The following is a 20237-nucleotide window of genomic DNA, read 5'->3' as shown; positions in this document are numbered from 1 at the left end:
TGATTTTAAATGAAGGGCTTTTAATTTAAATGGAGTACTTTTACATTGTGATATTAGTACTACTACTACTACTACTACTTTTACTTAGGTGAAGGATGTGATCATATTCCACCACTAAGCACGAAAAGTGGTGTTGTTTCCTGCACAACAAATCTTCTCATCTATATGGTGTCATGTGATGACCTCTACTGGTTAAACTGCTCTGTTGACTTGATTTTATGCCTAACATCCGGTGTGATTTTTTTATTTGTCGTCTCTGTCCTCTCAGAGGTCACACTCTGCCTTCTCACTGTTGGACAATGACGGTCCAGGTCTAATACAAGACTCCCCACAGGCGTTAAAGAAGGACGGAGGGGGGTCAGGGATGTCAACCTGGAAGAGTGTAGACCGGCTGGACAACGCTGGTAAGATCTTGTTGCTCTTTTATTTTTTAAACCCACCAGTCATTGTTTCTTTGGTCAGTTAATCCTTTGAAACCTGGATCGACATCACTTTTCTCGTGCTGCATTAAGTTGTCTTTCACAAGTATTTAAGCCTCTGAAACCTGAGCACGTTGGTTTGATTCTTAAAAAAAAAAAAAAACAAGGGAAAAATGGCAATGAGCAAATTGCCAAGAAATGTCCAGCAAATGGAATAAATTAGTTGAATTAGAAAATTATTTTTGAAAAAGCTAAGGAAAAATGTCTAGAAAATGATATTTATAATTATTATAATTTTATTTTCAAGATTATGCTATAGAATTATACGTTTAAAGAAGTTTTTCTAGGTTGTTTACTTGTTTTGTTTTGTTTTTAACTCTACACTTTTGTATTTGTTTGTTTTTGTTTTATGGTATTGTTTTTGTGCTAATTTGTTGCAATTTTTGGATAATTTCCTTTTAAGTTAATTGCCTTCTTCCGAAGTTTTTCAAAGACATTATGCCAATAAGCCCAGGTTTTAAAGAGCTAAATATAAAATTTAGCCTCAACAAAAAAGCAAAAAATCATAACTTTGCCATAAAAATGCATGTACTTAATTGATTATCAAAGCAATTGCTGTAGTTTTAATGTAGAGCTACATATTCTACATATAAAAGATGATGGAAAGCATGATGGAAAGCGTGGTTAAACACAAGCTTATACAATATCAGTAAGTTCCGATAATAAATAATCATTCAGCTAATACGTGCCTCCACTGTGTTTGTTTTTGTTGCTGCATGCATGATTTTACTTTGTGTGCTGGTTTGGCATATGGTCTCTGCTGGTCTGCATGATATCTGTATTTGTGTGTGTGTCACATGCGGAGGTGTGTCCTCAGTGCTGAAGAGCCCCGATGGGAACTGGATCGCCCTGCAGAGCACCCAGCTGTCTCGTCCCAGCCTGCTGACCAAAAGGAAGAGCCTGGTCTTCAGTGCCTTGGAGAGGGAGTCTGGAGTGGTGTCCGCCTACGAAGGAATGGGCTCTGACAACGAAACCAAACCCGAGTCGGACAGCTCCTGGGGTGCTGTCCTCCAGGAGATCCACAGGAAGATGACAGACTCCAATTTCATCCTGCAGGACGGCCACAACAGAAATGCGTCCCCGCTGTCGGGCAGCAGAGAGGAGCTGTTCTCAGACTCTGAGGGGAACTGGAAGCCTCATAAACCTCTGCTGGCTCTGTTTAAGAGGAAAGTGCCTCCGGAGATCAGGCGACCTTCATCCTCCCGCAGGACCAGCATCATTGATGTGAACTTTAACGTGGAAGGAGCAGGAGAGGAAGAGAGTAACGTGGCTGCAGAGCCAGAGGTGGGAAAAGTCAGGAGATTACGGAGGAAAAGGAGTAAGAAACAGTCTTCTTCTGTGCTGGTAAGAAATAAAAACTGCAAACCGATGAGATAAAATGAGATGGGAAGATCGCTCAATGATTCACACCAGAACTAAATCTGAATAATAATGTAGCCAAGTAGGCTTTACATAACCAAGAAAAACTGCCAATTCTAGTTCAATAACATGATAATTTTACTGTAAAGGTCTCAAATACAATTGTTATTTAAGTGTGTTAAAAAAGCAACATTAGAGCTGTTAAAACAGGAATGCAGAACAGCTCTTACAATAAAGTGCACCAAAATATGAAAATGAATAAATAAGACAATCAAATGATTGTAACAGTTGTTTAATCAAGCAAAAATGACAAATATTTTGTGGTCAGATCTTCTCAAACTTGAACAAGTGCTGCTTTAAATATACAAAACAAAAGCTCAAAAGCTCAAAGAGTATAGTCCTATTCGATTGGATGAAGTTTTGTTAGTGCAGGTAAGTCATCAAACATTTAAAATTTTTTAACTGGTTTTACAGACAGAAAAGACAAATTTTGATGTTAAAATATTCTGATACTGATTTTTATCATTTTTTTTAACTGACTACTTATATCTTTGTTGAGGCTCATGATTTTAAAAAAAAATGAAGTAGCACCCCAGTCACCCTCCTACTCTGACAAAAAAAGTACAGTTTCTTAATATAAGTGCATCGAGTTGGATCACATTGCTACAGTTCATGTGTAGCGATTCATGAAAATGTAAAATGCTCAAATGTAGATGTGATAAACATTAGAGGAAATCATTCACCACATAAGAATAAACTCTTAAATCTGTTATTTCTCACATTTACAGGATGACAGCGAGAAAGACGATGATTCCCAAAGTCCGTCTGATGCTGCGACCCCTGACACTTTGACCTCCGGAGCGTCGACCCCTGAACCCTCTGACCATGAGAGTGACATCATGGGACATGGAGCCAATCAGATGGAGCAGGAGCACACTCCAAAACTCCAACAGCTGTCAGGCCGAGTTTCTGAGTCCTCCACCGCAGAAGAAGAAGAAGAAGTTGATGGAGGATTTAGAGATGCTTGTAGTGATGAAGAGAGGGAGGAAAAGGATGTAGATGAGGAAGAAGAAGAAGAGAGGTTGTGGAGGATGGAGGTCGACTTGGATGAAGGAAGAACAGAGGAAGATGAGGACGTAGACGATGAAGAGATGAGACACAGATTGTACAGACTCATCGAACAGTCCAGACTCACGTACCTGTCGTCCACTGATGATGAGTTAGACAAACTGGGGCAGAGTGAAGGAGAATGGGATGGAGGAAAGGATGAAGACATGGAGGACAGACTTACTTCAAAAATCTGTCAGCTGGAAAAAGAAGTCTGGGCCAACCAGTTCTCCTCCACAGAGGATGAGCTGGACAGAGTCGGCGTCAAGGATGAAGAAAAGACAGGAGAGGAGGAGGAGCTGGCGGTGAAAGTGTGCAGATTAGCTAGTCAAGCCAACGCCACGCAATTCTCATCCACGGAGGACGAGCTGGACCGGGCAGGCCGAGGTGAGGAGGGGGAGGAGGCGATAGACGAAGAGAAGCTGTGGGAACTGCAGGCGGAAAAAGACGTCCAGGCCGCTCAAGTGCGCGATTTGGCCAGTCTAGTTAGTGCTTCTCAGTTTTCTTCCACTGAGGATGAGCTGGATAGAGTCGGAGAGAATGATGGAGAGATGGAGCAGGAAGGAGGAGATGAGAGGGAACAGGCAGTAGGAAAGATTCAGGACAGGAGAGAGTCATTCGGAGATTTGGATGTTAAAATGTTTGATTTAAGGGATGAAATTGAGGAAAGAATGTCAGAGAGCAGTGATGCAAAAGTTGAAGATGACCCAGAGATGGAGGGAGAGAAAGATTGCTTGGAGGACAGAGTCACAGATGAGGATGAAAGGATGGTAAAGGGGCTTATATGTGAAGAAAGAGTAGAACTTTTGACAGAAGAGGAAAGACAAGAGATAGAAACAGTGGTGCTAGCAGAGAAAACAGAGGCGATGAAATCTGCACTTGACACAAAATTCCAACAAGAAAATCAGCCAGAGGCAGAGTGGACAGACACAGAGGACAGAGAGGAGGGACAGGAAGAGGAAAAGTTCAGAGAAAGTGAAGAGAGTGCGGACACAGCAGCAGACAGCGACGAGGAAGCTGCAGAGTTTGACAGAATAATCAGCAGCATGTTGATGATGACTCTGGAGGACATGCAGATAGAGACATTAAAAGATGAAGCTGCAGAAAATGGGAGCATAAATACAGAGACAGAGGAGTTAGAGACAGATGAGAAAACTGTGGAAGAAGATGGATTTGAGGACAATGCTGTCGACGCACAAAGCACAAATGCAGCAGAGGAGACAGAAGTTGCGAAAGAGTTTCACAGAGGAGGTAAAGATGCGATGCTGGAGTCGGCTGTGGCTGAAAGACCAGCAGAAAATGTAGCAGAGCTAACAGGAGGAGATATTTCCAGAGAAAATGGAAGTGTAGATGAAAATCAGCAGGTAGAAGATGCAGAAGCACGTGACGAAAGAAATGCAGCTATTGAGGGGACACTTGAGGCGTTTAAAAAAACAGAAGCGAATGATGGCGAACAAAAAGATGGAAAAAGAGAAGTCGCTACTGAGTGGCAAGAGATGGAGACACACGGAGGTGCTGCAGAGGGAGGTCCTGAAAGTAAAGAAACAGATGAAAGACTTGAGGAAACCAAAGAAGAAAATGCAGAGGACGTGGAGCAGAGCAGCACGTCTTCTCTGCAGGAGGGTTTACTGTCACCTGAGGAGATTCAAAGTGTAAGAACTCTTTTATTTCCCTCTGGATAATGCATGCAACATTAGTGCAGGTGGCGAACACCTCCCGCTAAACCAAAGTCAGATGCAGTTTCAAAAGCATGTTTCTACCCTCTATTCTCCACTAACACGGTTCTGATTAGAGCATTTAAGTGAGAATACACAACTTTTAAAACAGAAATAACACTCTCTTTCCCTGATAAATTTGTTAAAATCTTTTCAATTCTCTTATAGTGAATTTATTAGCAATAAAACAACACTGTGGCACATTTGAGTCCACTCAGAGGTTTTGATGCTGCAGACTCGTTTGGACTGGCCTCTCTGAAAGCAGATTTTTATTCTCATAAAAATATAAAACTATTTTTTTCCATTCCAGTCTATTCTCCTTAAATTTGTGCGTTGGCACCTGGTGAGCATGACTTCTGTTCCAGTGCATCATTCTCTACTGTGCCTCACTCTACTTTCTTCAACCACAAGAAACAAACACAATGCATGTTTCACCCGTTAAAGGTCCGCTGTGTAGGCTTTATGGGAGACATATTGGGACAGACATGACATGGAATTTGATATTATGAGTATATTTCCTTTAATATATGATCACTTGAAAACAGGAATCATTCTGTTTTTGTCACCTTAGAATGAGCTGTTTATATCTACAAAGGGAGCGGGTCCTTGTCCACAAAGAAAAAGATCATTTTTTAACATGAAACTGCTTTATTCAGTGGGTTTTTTTTTTTTATCAGTTTAAGTCACCAGGTCTTTCACCTTCACCTTCTTCTCCGCTTATCCGGAGTCGGGTCGCGGGGGCAGCAGCCTAAGCAGGGAAGCCCAGACTTCCCACTCCCCGGCCACTTCGTCCAGCTCTTCCCGGGGGATCCTGAGGCGTCCCCAGGCCAGCTGAAAGACATAGTCTCTCCAGTGTGTCCTAGGTCTTCCCCGGGGTCTCCTACCGGTGGGGCGTGCCCTGAACACCTCACCAGGGATGCGTCCGGGAGGCATCCTAATTAGATGCCCGAGCCACCTCATCTGGCTCTTCTCAACGCAGAGGTGCAGCAGCTCTGCTCCGAGCTTCTCACCCTGTCTCTAAGGGAGAGCCCAGCCACCCTACGGAGGAGGCTCATTTCGGCCGCTTGTACCCGCGATCTTGTTCTTTCGGTCACTACCCAAAGCTCGTGACCATAGGTGAGGGTAGGAATGAAGATGACCGGTAAATCGAGAGCTTTACCTTTCTGCTCAGCTCCCTCCTCACCACGCCAGTCGATCTCCTGCTCCATCCTTCCCTCACTCGTGAACAAGACCCTGAGGTACTTAAACTCCTCCACTTGGGGCAGGATCTTCTCCCCGATCTGGAGAGGGCACTCCACCCATTTCCGGCTGAGAACCATGGCCTCGGATTTGGAGGTGCTGATTCACCAGGTCCATTTGATTTAACAGGAAGAGGTTTTGGCTCCCGCTAAAAATCTCCTGAACAATGAACACTGAAGCGATTCGAACCAGGAGTTTCAGCTAGTAGCAAGCTGCAGTTCTCACAGCTAGATGCAACTACATTGGTTGTAGCAATGGCATCACTTAGAATGAAAACTACATATATTTGTGTCTGTTCTGCTTTCAGAGAGACTTGACAAACGCATGGATCTGAAACACACTTTGATGTAGCTATCATGCAGTGGTCACAGAACTTAGTGAAAGTTACAAAGGCTCATTGTGAATTAGATATTGGGGTAATTCTCCTTAACAATTCCTTTCAATGTAACTAACCGCTGAACAACTCTGCTTGATGCTGATTTTCTTTTCCCTTCTGTCCTGTGTTTTCTTCTTCTGTGCTTCTCTCTGTGTGCTGTAGGATAATGACATGGAGCTTTACAAATCATTACAGTTTATATCAACTCTGCTGGAGCAGGTGAGACAGTGTTTTGCTTCAGGAGGGCAGTAGTAGTTGGTCATTGCAGATTAAGGATGTTTTAACCAGGTTAAATTACACTCTGCTTCGTTTTCCCCCTCCGTGTGATTTGTTTGGGCAGGTTTTAACACAGTTATCCCACTTTAGTTGAGACTCAACAATTTGAGAACCGTAAGAGGAGGTGGTCTCAGTATGGTCCTAACTCTGGACTCTGGAGGGGTTTGTGGTGAGAACTTGATCCGACCCTAATACCAGATGTTCTCTGCAAGTCTGAGCTAAATGTCTCCCGTCAAAGGTTTCTATACATTTTGCTCAGTCGTCTGAAGGCAGCACATTGTCTTGCAAAAGAGTGAATCAGTAAAATGCAGGTGGCATTCTCCTGGTGTAGTTTTGCCTGCTGTATTGCTCAGATAATTACCAGCTATGAGCAAATGCCATCTCTGCTGTTACACCATGTTCAATTGCAAAGCAATACATCGCTCAAATACATATGTGCAAGTTCACACCAAAGGACCTTCTTTCTTTATTTTCGTTCCGCTGGGACAGACATACCTGATCAAAAAGCGGAGTATCTGTGACCTGCGTCCCTTTGCTGCGTGTCATCCCCTCTCTCTCCCACCTTTCCTCCGTGAACAGATGCTCTATCAGAATAAAAACTAAAATAAAATAATCCTTTTTTGAAAAGGTAGGATAATTGGTCTTTTCATCTCATGAATCTTTTGGTGATTTGTCAACTGTAGGCTATAGGCCTGTCGCTATTTACAAAGATTGCTTTTTCTGCTGTTGCAGTTGATATTTTCAGGAAGTGTCCGTCACTTTATGTAATTCCACCTGGCAGATCAGGACTTTCTAAAATAGCCGTCTTTCGCCGGGTGGAGTAACCATGACATCCTGAGTCACACACAGTTTTGTGTGCCTGATGTGCATTCTGATCAGCTGACATGTTGTGTGTCGTCTTGTTGCTTATTGGTTAAGCTAGCAAAACTGGGACCTAAATATTTGTTTATTAACTTGATGTTTGCCTTAAACTGAGGACAGGACAGCTCCCACCTAAGTGTAACTTCAAACAGAAACAATTTTGTAATTTTTATCAACCATTTATGAGGAAAAGCTTTGACTTTTACTTGTTGTACTGGCTCTGTGTTTTCTGCTGTCAGTGTGTTGTAGACCAAATGTAGAAATGATTAGAAAACATGAATAGTTTATTCTGTACACCTTCATACTTGACAAAACTCGACAAACTGACCTCATAATGTCCTGTATGAGGGTATTATTCAATCTAGTTTGCCAGATTTTCAAAGCTTTATAAATAAAAGTAGCCCATACTTTGACGTAGTCCAACTTTCTATTATCATCATAGGAAAATAATTCAGGATTTCTGTATTCTGACAGTTTATTCAAATACTGTAACTGTGTTAACTTTATTTTCTGCCACTTTTCACTCAGATACATTTCAGGAGAAATATTGCACTACATGTATCTTACAGCTGTAGTTACTTGTTGCTTTGCAGATTAAGATAAACAATGCAAAATATGATTACAATGAATTGTGTCAGTGTGACTTTATTGGTCTCTCATTAATCCTGGACTTTTATTTGTAGTATTATTTAGATTGGATCAATTTCATCCAATATTTTTGTGGCAGACGTTATGGGGCATGCTATAACATTCGAATGTCAGCATCACTGGATAGTGAGAATTAAAAGTTATAACCTACATAACTTGTACTAAAGTAACTTAACTCACCATCATGAAAAACTCATGAGCAGGCACTCAGATCACGAGCTGAGCTGGGCGATCACGGAGCTCGCAGACACGTGAAATGCTAATTTCTGCAAAACCACACCTATCCAGGCAAAACTTCATTTTAGAGAGTACCCTGGGAGATCAGCCGCATAGAGTGAGTTACTTTAAATGTATTACTAATTTTTCAAAAAAAAAAAAAAGAATCACGCTAATACAAATATATAGAAAACATATTTCTCATTTTTAATGCGTATGAGAGGCTCACTTTGGCATAAACTGACTGATTTATGTAATAAAATGTCAACGCAGTAGTGTCCCATCATGATCCAGCTGCAGGATTTTCCAGTGTTTGTATGTACTTTGTGTAGGCAGGTAAAAATCGGATGTACATTTTAACCTCTAACATGAAAAAAGTTAGATGTACTTTTTTAAAATCATACTGCATAATATCAGGAGCTGCAAAGATATCGGTTAACCTGTCTGCCTGTGTGTTGTAGAGGTACTCAGCGGTGTCTCTGCGCAGCATCACCACTGAGGTCCTGAGGGTGCTGAATGCCACTGAAGAACTGCTGCTGCAGGGGGCGCAGGAAGGAGATGGGTCCCGGACGCTCTCCAACACCTCATTGCCCCCAAACACAGACCCTAAGAAACTTGATCAGCAATTCTCCAGACTGGAGGAAAATGTAAGTGTAGTTGTTTTCATTGGTTATGTTTATGGTGCTGCATTCTGAGTTTTTATGAAATGGTATACCTTGAATTTTTCACTTTTGTATGACATGCTATATAATGATATTTTCATGAAATTTATTATTGCATGCGCTAGACTATTACTTTTATATGGCATACTTAACTGCAACATATTTGTGACATTTTGTGGCTTATAAATCTACGACATGTATTCAGATTATAGTTTGTCATAAAAATGATATTGTATAACGTAAAAAATTGACTGACATAGGAGAGGTTGAACAAATCTGACAGTAATCCATTTCAAAAACTGTAGAAAAGGTCATTTAATGTACTACAGAAATCATAATATAGGCTGATGAAAGCTGATAGACTATAGCAAGCAAAGATCTGCTGAAAGTCATCATTTTAGACAAAGACGAACCAGACTCAAAAGTCATAAAGATTGTGTACAAAATTTCACAAATAGGTCAAAGTATAGGATGTAATTCAAAACAGCAATAAAAAAGACATAGTATGAATGAAAATGTCATAATATAGTAGGTTATTTAAAATGGCGAAAGAAAGTCATACTATGGTCTGTCGTCCCAAATTTCTTAATGTCATACTCAGGCATGTCGTCCATCGTCACATCAAAAAGTCATACTATAGCATGTCATCAAAAATCACGTTGAAAAGTCATTCTATAGCGCGTTGTTTAAATTGTGTCAAAAAGTCATATTATAGCACAGCGTCCAAAATCGCGTCCAAAATCGCATCCAAAATCGCGTCAAAAGGTACAAGGTACAAGGTAGACTTATTGTCATTTTTCTTAAACATTTAAAAAGAAATTAAATTGAAGTGCTGCTATATCTTTCTGGCGTCGAAGGAGGAGTTGATGAGTCTCACAGCTTGGGGAAAGACGTTGCTCCGTAGTCTGGTGGTTCAGCAGCGGATACTTCGGGATATTTTTCTGAATGGAAGCGGGGTGTCTGTGCAGGCAATGATGTCATTTCCTGCCACTTTTTCGACATGCTGTGATAACGAAGTTTTTGGCCTTTATTTTGACATGCTTTACTATGATGTGTGCTATAGTATGTTGTTTTCAGCCTTTTTTTCAACATGTCAAATTGTGACATTTTTCAACAAATTAAACTTGTTGACTTTTTAGACATACTATGCTTTTGCCTTGTGGGCATGCTAAATTATGAGATTTGTTGCCTTTTTTGGACTTTATTCCCACTTTGTATACTATGAAGCATCTCTACAAGATTTTCTATGTCGTTTCAGCCGTTTTTAGGAGGGGTCAAAATTTGACTTTTTCAACATACTATATTATTGCTTTTGGACCATTTTTTGACATGTTAGATTTTGAGTTGTTTTTTTCATTTTGTGATCTTTATTTCCACTTTGTATACTATTATGCATGTCTTCAAGCTATTCTATGTCGTTTTCAGCCATTTAGAGGAGGGATCATAATTTCACTTTTTTCTACATACCATACTATTGCCTTTTGGGACATTTTTTTGACATAATTTTTAGGTTTTTGGCCTTTTTGGCATTTATTTCCACTTTGTATACAATGATGCGTCTCAACAAGCTTTTCTATGTCCTTGCAAGCCATTTTGAGGTGGGGTCGAAGCTTGACTTTTTCAACATACCATACTATTGCCTTGGGGGGCGATTTTTTTAATGTGTTAAATTTTTTAAGGTTTTTGGCCTTTTTTGACTTTTATTTCCACTTTGTATACTATTACGCATCTCTACAAGCTATTCTATGTCGTTTTCAGCCATTTTTAGGAGGGGTCAAAATTTGACCTTTTCGACATACTATACTATTGCCTTTTGGGAATTGTTGTGACATGTTAAATTTTTTTTGGTTTTTGGCATTTTATGGCTTTTATTTCCACTTTGTATACTATAACGCGCCTCGACAAGCTATTCTATGCCGTTTTCAGCCATTTTTAGGAGGGGTCAAAATTTGACTTTTTCGACATACTATACTATTGCCTTGGTGGCCATTTTTTTGACATGTTAGATTTTTTAGGTTTTTGGCCTTTTGTGGCTTTTATTTCCACTTTGTATACTATTACGCATCTCTACAAGCTATTCTATGTTGTTTTCAGCCATTTTTAGGAGGGGTCAAAATTTGACTTTTTCGACATACTATACTATTGCCTTGCGGACCATTTTTTTGACATGTTAGATTTTTTAGGTTTTTGGCCTTTTGTGGCTTTTATTTCCACTTTGTATACTATTACGCATCTCTACAAGCTATTCTATGTCGTTTTCAGCCATTTTTAGGAGGGGTCAAAATTTGACTTTTTCGACATATTGCCTTGGTGACCATTTTTTTGACATGTTAGATTTTCTTGGTTTTTGGCCTTTTGTGGCTTTTATTTCCACTTTGTATACTATTACGCATCTCTACAAGCTATTCTATGTCGTTTTCAGCCATTTTTAGGAGGGGTCAAAATTTGACTTTTTCGACATACTATACTATTGCCTTGGTGGCCATTTTTTGACCTGTTAGATTCTTTAGGTTTTTGGCCTTTTGTAGCTTTTATTTCCACTTTGTATACTATTACGCATCTCTACAAGCTATTCTATGTCGTTTTCAGCCATTTTTAGGAGGGGTCAAAATTTGACTTTTTCGACATACTATACTATTGCCTTGGTGACCATTTTTTTGACATGTTAGATTTTTTAGGTTTTTGGCCTTTTGTGGCTTTTATTTCCACTTTGTATACTATTACGCATCTCTACAAGCTATTCTATGTCGTTTTCAGCCATTTTTAGGAGGCGTCAAAATTTGACTTTTTCGACATACTATACTATTGCCTTGGTGACCATTTTTTTGACATGTTAGATTTTCTTGGTTTTTGGCCTTTTGTGGCTTTTATTTCCACTTTGTATACTATTACGCATCTCTACAAGCTATTCTATGTCAAGTTTTCAGCCATTTTAGGAGGCGTCAAAATTTGACTTTTTCGACATACTATACTATTGCCTTGGTGACCATTTTTGACATGTTAGATTTTCTTGGTTTTTGGCCTTTTGTGGCTTTTATTTCCACTTTGTATACTATTACGCATCTCTACAAGCTATTCTATGTCGTTTTCAGCCATTTTTAGGAGGCGTCAAAATTTGACTTTTTCGACATACTATACTGTTGCCTTTATGGACCATTTTTTGACATGTTAGATTTTTAGGTTTTTGGCCTTTTGTGGCTTTTATTTCCACTTTGTATACTATTACGCATCTCTACAAGCTATTCTATGTCGTTTTCAGCCATTTTTAGGAGGGGTCAAAATTTGACTTTTTCGACATACTATACTATTGCCTTGGTGACCATTTTTTTGACATGTTAGATTTTTTAGGTTTTTGGCCTTTTGTGGCTTTTATTTCCACTTTGTATACTATTACGCATCTCTACAAGCTATTCTATGTAGTTTTCAGCCATTTTTAGGAGGGGTCAAAATTTGACTTTTTCGACATACTATACTATTGCTTTGGTGGCCATTTTTTTTGACATGTTAGATTCTTTAGGTTTTTGGCCTTTTGTGGCTTTTATTTCCACTTTGTATACTATTACGCATCTCTACAAGCTATTCTATGTCGTTTTCAGCCATTTTTAGGAGGCGTCAAAATTTGACTTTTTCGACATACTATACTATTGCCTTGGTGGCCATTTTTTTGACATGTTAGATTTTTTTGGTTTTTGGACTTTTGTGGCTTTTATTTCCACTTTGTATACTATTACGCATCTCTACAAGCTATTCTATGTCGTTTTCAGCCATTTTAGGAGGCGTCAAAATTTGACTTTTTCGACATACTATACTATTGCCTTTATGGACCATTTTTTGACATGTTAGATTTTTAGGTTTTTGGCCTTTTGTGGCTTTTATTTCCACTTTGTATACTATTACGCATCTCTACAAGCTATTCTATGTCGTTTTCAGCCATTTTTAGGAGGCGTCAAAATTTGACTTTTTCGACATACTATACTATTGCCTTGGTGACCATTTTTTGACATGTTAGATTTTTAGGTTTTTGGCCTTTTGTGGCTTTTATTTCCACTTTGTATACTATTACGCATATCTACAAGCTATTCTATGTCGTTTTCAGCCATTTTTAGGAGGCGTCAAAATTTGACTTTTTCGACATACTATACTATTGCCTTGGGGACCATTTTTTGACATGTTAGGTTTTTTAAGTTTTTGGCCCTTTTTGGCTTTTATTTCCACTTTGTATACTATTACGCATCTCTACAAGCTATTCTATGTCGTTTTCAGCCATTTTTAGGAGGCGTCAAAATTTGACTTTTTCGACATACTATACTATTGCCTTGGTGGCCATTTTTTGACATGTTAGATTCTTTAGGTTTTTGGCCTTTTGTGGCTTTTATTTCCACTTTGTATACTATTACGCATCTCTACAAGCTATTCTATGTCGTTTTCAGCCATTTTTAGGAGGCGTCAAAATTTGACTTTTTCGACATACTATACTATTGCCTTGGTGACCATTTTTTGACATGTTAGATTTTCTTGGTTTTTGGCCTTTTGTGGCTTTTTATTTCCACTTTGTATACTATTACGCATATCTACAAGCTATTTTATGTAGTTTTCAGCCATTTTTAGGAGGGGTCAAAATTTGACTTTTTCGACATACTATACTATTGCCTTGGTGACCATTTTTTGACATGTTAGATTTTTAGGTTTTTGGCCTTTTGTGGCTTTTATTTCCACTTTGTATACTATTACGCATCTCTACAAGCTATTCTATGTAGTTTTCAGCCATTTTAGGAGGCGTCAAAATTTGACTTTTTCGACATACTATACTTTTGCCTTGGTGGCCATTTTTTGACATGTTAGATTCTTTAGGTTTTTGGCCTTTTGTGGCTTTTATTTCCACTTTGTATACTATTACGCATCTCTACAAGCTATTCTATGTCGTTTTCAGCCATTTTTAGGAGGCGTCAAAATTTGACTTTTTCGACATACTATACTATTGCCTTGGTGACCATTTTTTTGACATGTTAGATTTTCTTGGTTTTTGGCCTTTTGTGGCTTTTATTTCCACTTTGTATACTATTACGCATCTCTACAAGCTATTCTATGTCGTTTTCAGCCATTTTTAGGAGGCGTCAAAATTTGACTTTTTCGACATACTATACTATTGCCTTGGTGGCCATTTTTTGACATGTTAGATTCTTTAGGTTTTTGGCCTTTTGTGGCTTTTATTTCCACTTTGTATACTATTACGCATATCTACAAGCTATTCTATGTAGTTTTCAGCCATTTTTAGGAGGGGTCAAAATTTGACTTTTTCGACATACTATACTATTGCTTTGGTGTCCATTTTTTTTGACATGTTTGATTTTCTTAGGTTTTGGCCTTTTGTGGCTTTTATTTCCACTTTGTATACTATTACGCATCTCTACAAGCTATTCTATGTCGTTTTCAGCCATTTTTAGGAGGCGTCAAAATTTGACTTTTTCGACATACTATACTATTGCCTTGGTGGACCATTTTTTGACATGTTAGATTTTTTAGGTTTTTGGCCTTTTGTGGCTTTTATTTCCACTTTGTATACTATTACGCATCTCTACAAGCTATTCTATGTCGCTTTTCAGCCATTTTAGGAGGCGTCAAAATTTGACTTTTTCGACATACTATACTATTGCCTTGCGGACCATTTTTTTGACATGTTAGATTTTTTAGGTTTTTGGCCTTTTGTGGCTTTTATTTCCACTTTGTATACTATTACGCATCTCTACAAGCTATTCTATGTCGTTTTCAGCCATTTTTAGGAGGCGTCAAAATTTGACTTTTTCGACATACTATACTATTGCCTTGGTGCCCATCTTTTGACATGTTAGATTTTCTTGGTTTTTGGCCTTTTGTGGCTTTTATTTCCACTTTGTATACTATTACGCATCTCTACAAGCTATTCTATGTCGTTTTCAGCCATTTTTAGGAGGCGTCAAAATTTGACTTTTTCGACATACTATACTATTGCCTTGGTGGCCATTTTTTTGACATGTTAGATTCTTTAGGTTTTTGGCCTTTTGTGGCTTTTATTTCCACTTTGTATACTATTACGCATCTCTACAAGCTATTCTATGTCGTTTTCAGCCATTTTTAGGAGGCGTCAAAATTTGACTTTTTCGACATACTATACTATTGCCTTGGTGACCATTTTTTGACATGTTAGATTTTTTAGGTTTTTGGCCCTTTGTGGCCTTTATTTCTACTTTGTATACTATTACGCATCTCTACAAGCTATTCTATGTCGTTTTCAGCAATTTTAGGAGGGGTCAAAATTTGACTTTTTCGACATACTATACTATTGCCTTGGTGACCATTTTTTTGACATGTTAGATTTTTTTGGTTTTTGGCCTTTTGTGGCTTTTATTTCCACTTTGTATACTATTACGCATCTCTACAAGCTATTCTATGTCGTTTTCAGCCATTTTTAGGAGGCGTCAAAATTTGACTTTTTCGACATACTATACTATTGCCTTGGTGCCCATTTTTTGACATGTTAGATTCTTTAGGTTTTTGGCCTTTTGTGGCTTTTATTTCCACTTTGTATACTATTACGCATCTCTACAAGCTATTCTATGTCGTTTTCAGCCATTTTTAGGAGGCGTCAAAATTTGACTTTTTCGACATACTATACTATTGCCTTGGTGACCATTTTTTTGACATGTTAGATTCTTTAGGTTTTTGGCCTTTTGTGGCTTTTATTTCCACTTTGTATACTATTACGCATCTCTACAAGCTATTCTATGTCGTTTTCAGCCATTTTTAGGAGGCGTCAAAATTTGACTTTTTCGACATACTATACTATTGCCTTGGTGACCATTTTTTGACATGTTAGATTCTTTAGGTTCTTGGGCTTTTGCGGCTTATCTTTCCACTTTGTATACTATTACGCATCTCTACAAGCTATTCTATGTCGTTTTCAGCCATTTTTAGGAGGCGTCAAAATTTGACTTTTTCGACATACTATACTATTGCCTTGGGGACCATTTTTTGACATGTTAGGTTTTTTAAGTTTTTGGCCCTTTTTGGCTTTTATTTCCACTTTGTATACTATTACGCATCTCTACAAGCTATTCTATGTCGTTTTCAGCCATTTTTAGGAGGCGTCAAAATTTGACTTTTTCGACATACTATACTATTGCCTTGGGGACCATTTTTTTGACATGTTAGATTTTTTAGGTTTTTGGCCTTTTGTGGCTTTTATTTCCACTTTGTATACTATTACGCATCTCTACAAGCTATTCTATGTCGTTTTCAGCCATTTTTAGGAGGCGTCAAAATTTGACTTTTTCGACATACTATACTATTGCCTTGGTGGCCATTTTTTTGACATGTTAGATTCTTTAGGTTTTTGGCCTTTTGTGGCTTTTATTTCCACTTTGTATACTATTACGCATCTCTACAAGCTATTCTATGTCGTTTTCAGCCATTTTTAGGAGCGTCAAAATTTGACTTTTTCGACATACTATACTATTGCCTTGGTGACCATTTTTTGACATGTTAGATTTTTTAGGTTTTTGGCCTTTTGTGGCTTTTATTTCCACTTTGTATACTATTACGCATCTCTACAAGCTATGCTATGTCGTTTTCAGCCATTTTTAGGAGGCGTCAAAATTTGACTTTTTCGACATGCTATACTATTGCCTTGGTGACCATTTTTTTGACATGTTAGATTTTTTAAGTTTTTGGCCTTTTGTGGCTTTTATTTCCACTTTGTATACTATTACGCATCTCTACAAGCTATTCTATGTCGTTTTCAGCCATTTTTAGGCGTCAAAATTTGACTTTTTCGACATACTATACTATTGCCTTGGTGACCATTTTTTTGACATGTTAGATTTTTTAGGTTTTTGGCCTTTTGTGGCTTTTATTTCCACTTTGTATACTATTACGCATCTCTACAAGCTATTCTATGTCGTTTTCAGCCATTTTTAGGAGGGGTCAAAATTTGACTTTTCGACATACTATACTCTTGCCTTGGGGGCCATTTTTTTGACATGTTAGATTTTGTAGGTTTTTGGCCTTTTTAGGCTTTTATTTCCACTTTGTATACTATTACGCATCTCTACAAGCTATTCTATGTCGTTTTCAGCCATTTTTAGGAGGCGTCAAAATTTGACTTTTTCGACATACTATACTATTGCCTTGGTGACCATTTTTTGACATGTTAGATTCTTTAGGTTTTGGCCTTTTGTGGCTTTTATTTCCACTTTGTATACTATTACGCATCTCTACAAGCTATTCTATGTAGTTTTCAGCCATTTTTAGGAGGCGTCAAAATTTGACTTTTCGACATACTATACTATTGCCTTGGTGACCATTTTTTGACATGTTAGATTTTTTAGGTTTTTGGCCTTTTGTGGCTTTTTATTTCCACTTTGTATACTATTACGCATCTCTACAAGCTATTCTATGTCGTTTTCAGCCATTTTTAGGAGGCGTCAAAATTTGACTTTTTCGACATACTATACTATTGCCTTGGTGGCCATTTTTTTGACATGTTAGATTCTTTAGGTTTTGGCCTTTTGTGGCTTTTTATTTCCACTTTGTATACTATTACGCATCTCTACAAGCTATTCTATGTCGTTTTCAGCCATTTTTAGGAGGCGTCAAAATTTGACTTTTTCGACATACTATACTATTGCCTTGGTGGCCATTTTTTTGACATGTTAGATTTTTTAGGTTTTTGGCCCTTTTTGGCTTTTATTTCCACTTTGTATACTATTACGCATCTCTACAAGCTATTCTATGTCGTTTTCAGCCATTTTTAGGAGGCGTCAAAATTTGACTTTTTCGACATACTATACTATTGCCTTGGGGACCATTTTTTGACATGTTAGATTTTTTAGGTTTTTGGCCTTTTGTGGCTTTTATTTCCACTTTGTATACTATTACGCATCTCTACAAGCTATTCTATGTCGTTTTCAGCCATTTTTAGGAGGCGTCAAAATTTGACTTCGACATCCTATCCTATTGCCTTGGTGGCCATTTTTTGACATGTTAGATTCTTTAGGTTTTGGCCTTTTGTGGCTTTTATTTCCACTTTGTATACTATTACGCATCTCTACAAGCTATTCTATGTCGTTTTCAGCCATTTTTAGGAGGCGTCAAAATTTGACTTTTTCGACATACTATACTATTGCCTTGGTGACCATTTTTTTGACATGTTAGATTTTCTTGGTTTTTGGCCTTTTGTGGCTTTTATTTCCACTTTGTATACTATTACGCATCTCTACAAGCTATTCTATGTCGTTTTCAGCCATTTTTAGGAGGGGTCAAAATTTGACTTTTTCGACATACTATACTATTGCCTTGGTGGCCATTTTTTTGACATGTTAGATTCTTTAGGTTTTTGGCCTTTTGTGGCTTTTATTTCCACTTTGTATACTATTACGCATCTCTACAAGCTATTCTATGTCGTTTTCAGCCATTTTTAGGAGGCGTCAAAATTTGACTTTTTCGACATACTATACTATTGCCTTGGTGGCCATTTTTTTGACATGTTAGATTCTTTAGGTTTTTGGCCTTTTGTGGCTTTTATTTCCACTTTGTATACTATTACGCATCTCTACAAGCTATTCTATGTCGTTTTCAGCCATTTTTAGGAGGCGTCAAAATTTGACTTTTTCGACATACTATACTATTGCCTTGGTGGCCATTTTTTTTAACGTGTTAGATTTTTTAGTTTTTTGGCCTTTTGTGGCTTTTATTTCCACTTTGTATACTATTACGCATCTCTACAAGCTATTCTATGTCGTTTTCAGCCATTTTTAGGAGGCGTCAAAATTTGACTTTTTCGACATACTATACTATTGCCTTGGTGGCCATTTTTTTTGACATGTTAGATTCTTTAGGTTTTTGGCCTTTTGTGGCTTTTATTTCCACTTTGTATACTATTACGCATCTCTACAAGCTATTCTATGTCGTTTTCAGCCATTTTTAGGAGGCGTCAAAATTTGACTTTTTCGACATACTATACTATTGCCTTGGTGGCCATTTTTTTGACATGTTAGATTCTTTAGGTTTTTGGCCTTTTGTGGCTTTTATTTCCACTTTGTATACTATTACGCATCTCTACAAGCTATTCTATGTCGTTTTCAGCCATTTTAGGACGCGTCAAAATTTTGCTTTTTCGACATACTATACTATTGCCTTGGTGGCCATTTTTTGACATTTTAAATTTTTTAGGTTTTTGGCCATTTTGGGCTTTTATTTCCACCTTGTATACTATTACGCATCTCTACAAGCTATTCTATGTCGTTTTCAGCCATTTTTAGGAGGCGTCAAAATTTGACTTTTTCGACATACTATACTATTGCCTTGGTGACTATTTTTTTTTACATGTTAGATTTTTTAGGTTTTTGGCCTTTTGTGGCTTTTATTTCCACTTTGTATACTATTACGCATCTCTACAAGCTATTCTATGTCGTTTTCAGCCATTTTTAGGAGGCGTCAAAATTTGACTTTTTCGACATACTATACTATTGCCTTGGTGGCCATTTTTTGACATGTTAGATTCTTTAGGTTTTTGGCCTTTTGTGGCTTTTATTTCCACTTTGTATACTATTACGCATCTCTACAAGCTATTCTATGTCGTTTTCAGCCATTTTTAGGAGGCGTCAAAATTTGACTTTTTCGACATACTATACTATTGCCTTGGTGACCATTTTTTTGACATGTTAGATTTTTTAGGTTTTTGGCCTTTTGTGGCTTTTATTTCCACTTTGTATACTATTACGCATCTCTACAAGCTATTCTATGTCGTTTTCAGCCATTTTTAGGAGGCGTCAAAATTTGACTTTTTCGACATACTATACTATTGCCTTGGTGACCATTTTTTTGACATGTTAGATTTTCTTGGTTTTTGGCCTTTTGTGGCTTTTATTTCCACTTTGTATACTATTACGCATCTCTACAAGCTATTCTATGTCGTTTTCAGCCATTTTTAGGAGGCGTCAAAATTTGACTTTTTCGACATACTATACTATTGCCTTGGTGGCCATTTTTTTGACATGTTAGATTCTTTAGGTTTTTGGCCTTTTGTGGCTTTTATTTCCACTTTGTATACTATTACGCATCTCTACAAGCTATTCTATGTCGTTTTCAGCCATTTTTAGGAGGCGTCAAAATTTGACTTTTTCGACATACTATACTATTGCCTTGGTGGCCATTTTTTGACATGTTAGATTTTCTTGGTTTTGCCCTTTTGTGGCTTTTATTTCCACTTTGTATACTATTACGCATCTCTACAAGCTATTCTATGTCGTTTTCAGCCATTTTT

At 37.8% G+C, this 20237-nt stretch overlaps 1 protein-coding gene across 3 annotated transcripts in view; it reads left to right on the top strand.

Annotated features, from left to right (window-relative positions):
- The window catches only part of myripa (myosin VIIA and Rab interacting protein a), a 69616-nt gene that overhangs the window by 26262 nt on the left and 23117 nt on the right, over positions 1 to 20237 (top strand). Inside the window, exons 9-13 of one of the 3 annotated variants that reach the window (XM_042498008.2) lie at positions 269 to 404; positions 1297 to 1823; positions 2627 to 4597; positions 6438 to 6494; positions 8738 to 8923. In XM_042498008.2, the coding sequence (XP_042353942.2) occupies positions 269 to 404; positions 1297 to 1823; positions 2627 to 4597; positions 6438 to 6494; positions 8738 to 8923 (2877 nt within the window). Of the gene's footprint in view, positions 1 to 268; positions 405 to 1284; positions 1824 to 2626; positions 4598 to 6437; positions 6495 to 8737; positions 8924 to 20237 lie in introns of all 3 variants that reach the window. The other 2 variants (XM_042498006.2, XM_042498009.2) reach the window with 2 other exon arrangements.

Source organism: Plectropomus leopardus, chromosome 12, assembly GCF_026936395.1.
Source record: "Plectropomus leopardus strain MGB_pleo_1.0 chromosome 12, ASM2693639v1, whole genome shotgun sequence".
Taxonomy (NCBI): domain Eukaryota; kingdom Metazoa; phylum Chordata; class Actinopteri; order Perciformes; family Serranidae; genus Plectropomus; species Plectropomus leopardus.
Note: the sequence above shows the minus strand (reverse complement) of the source record. Positions and strands in the feature narration are given on the sequence as shown.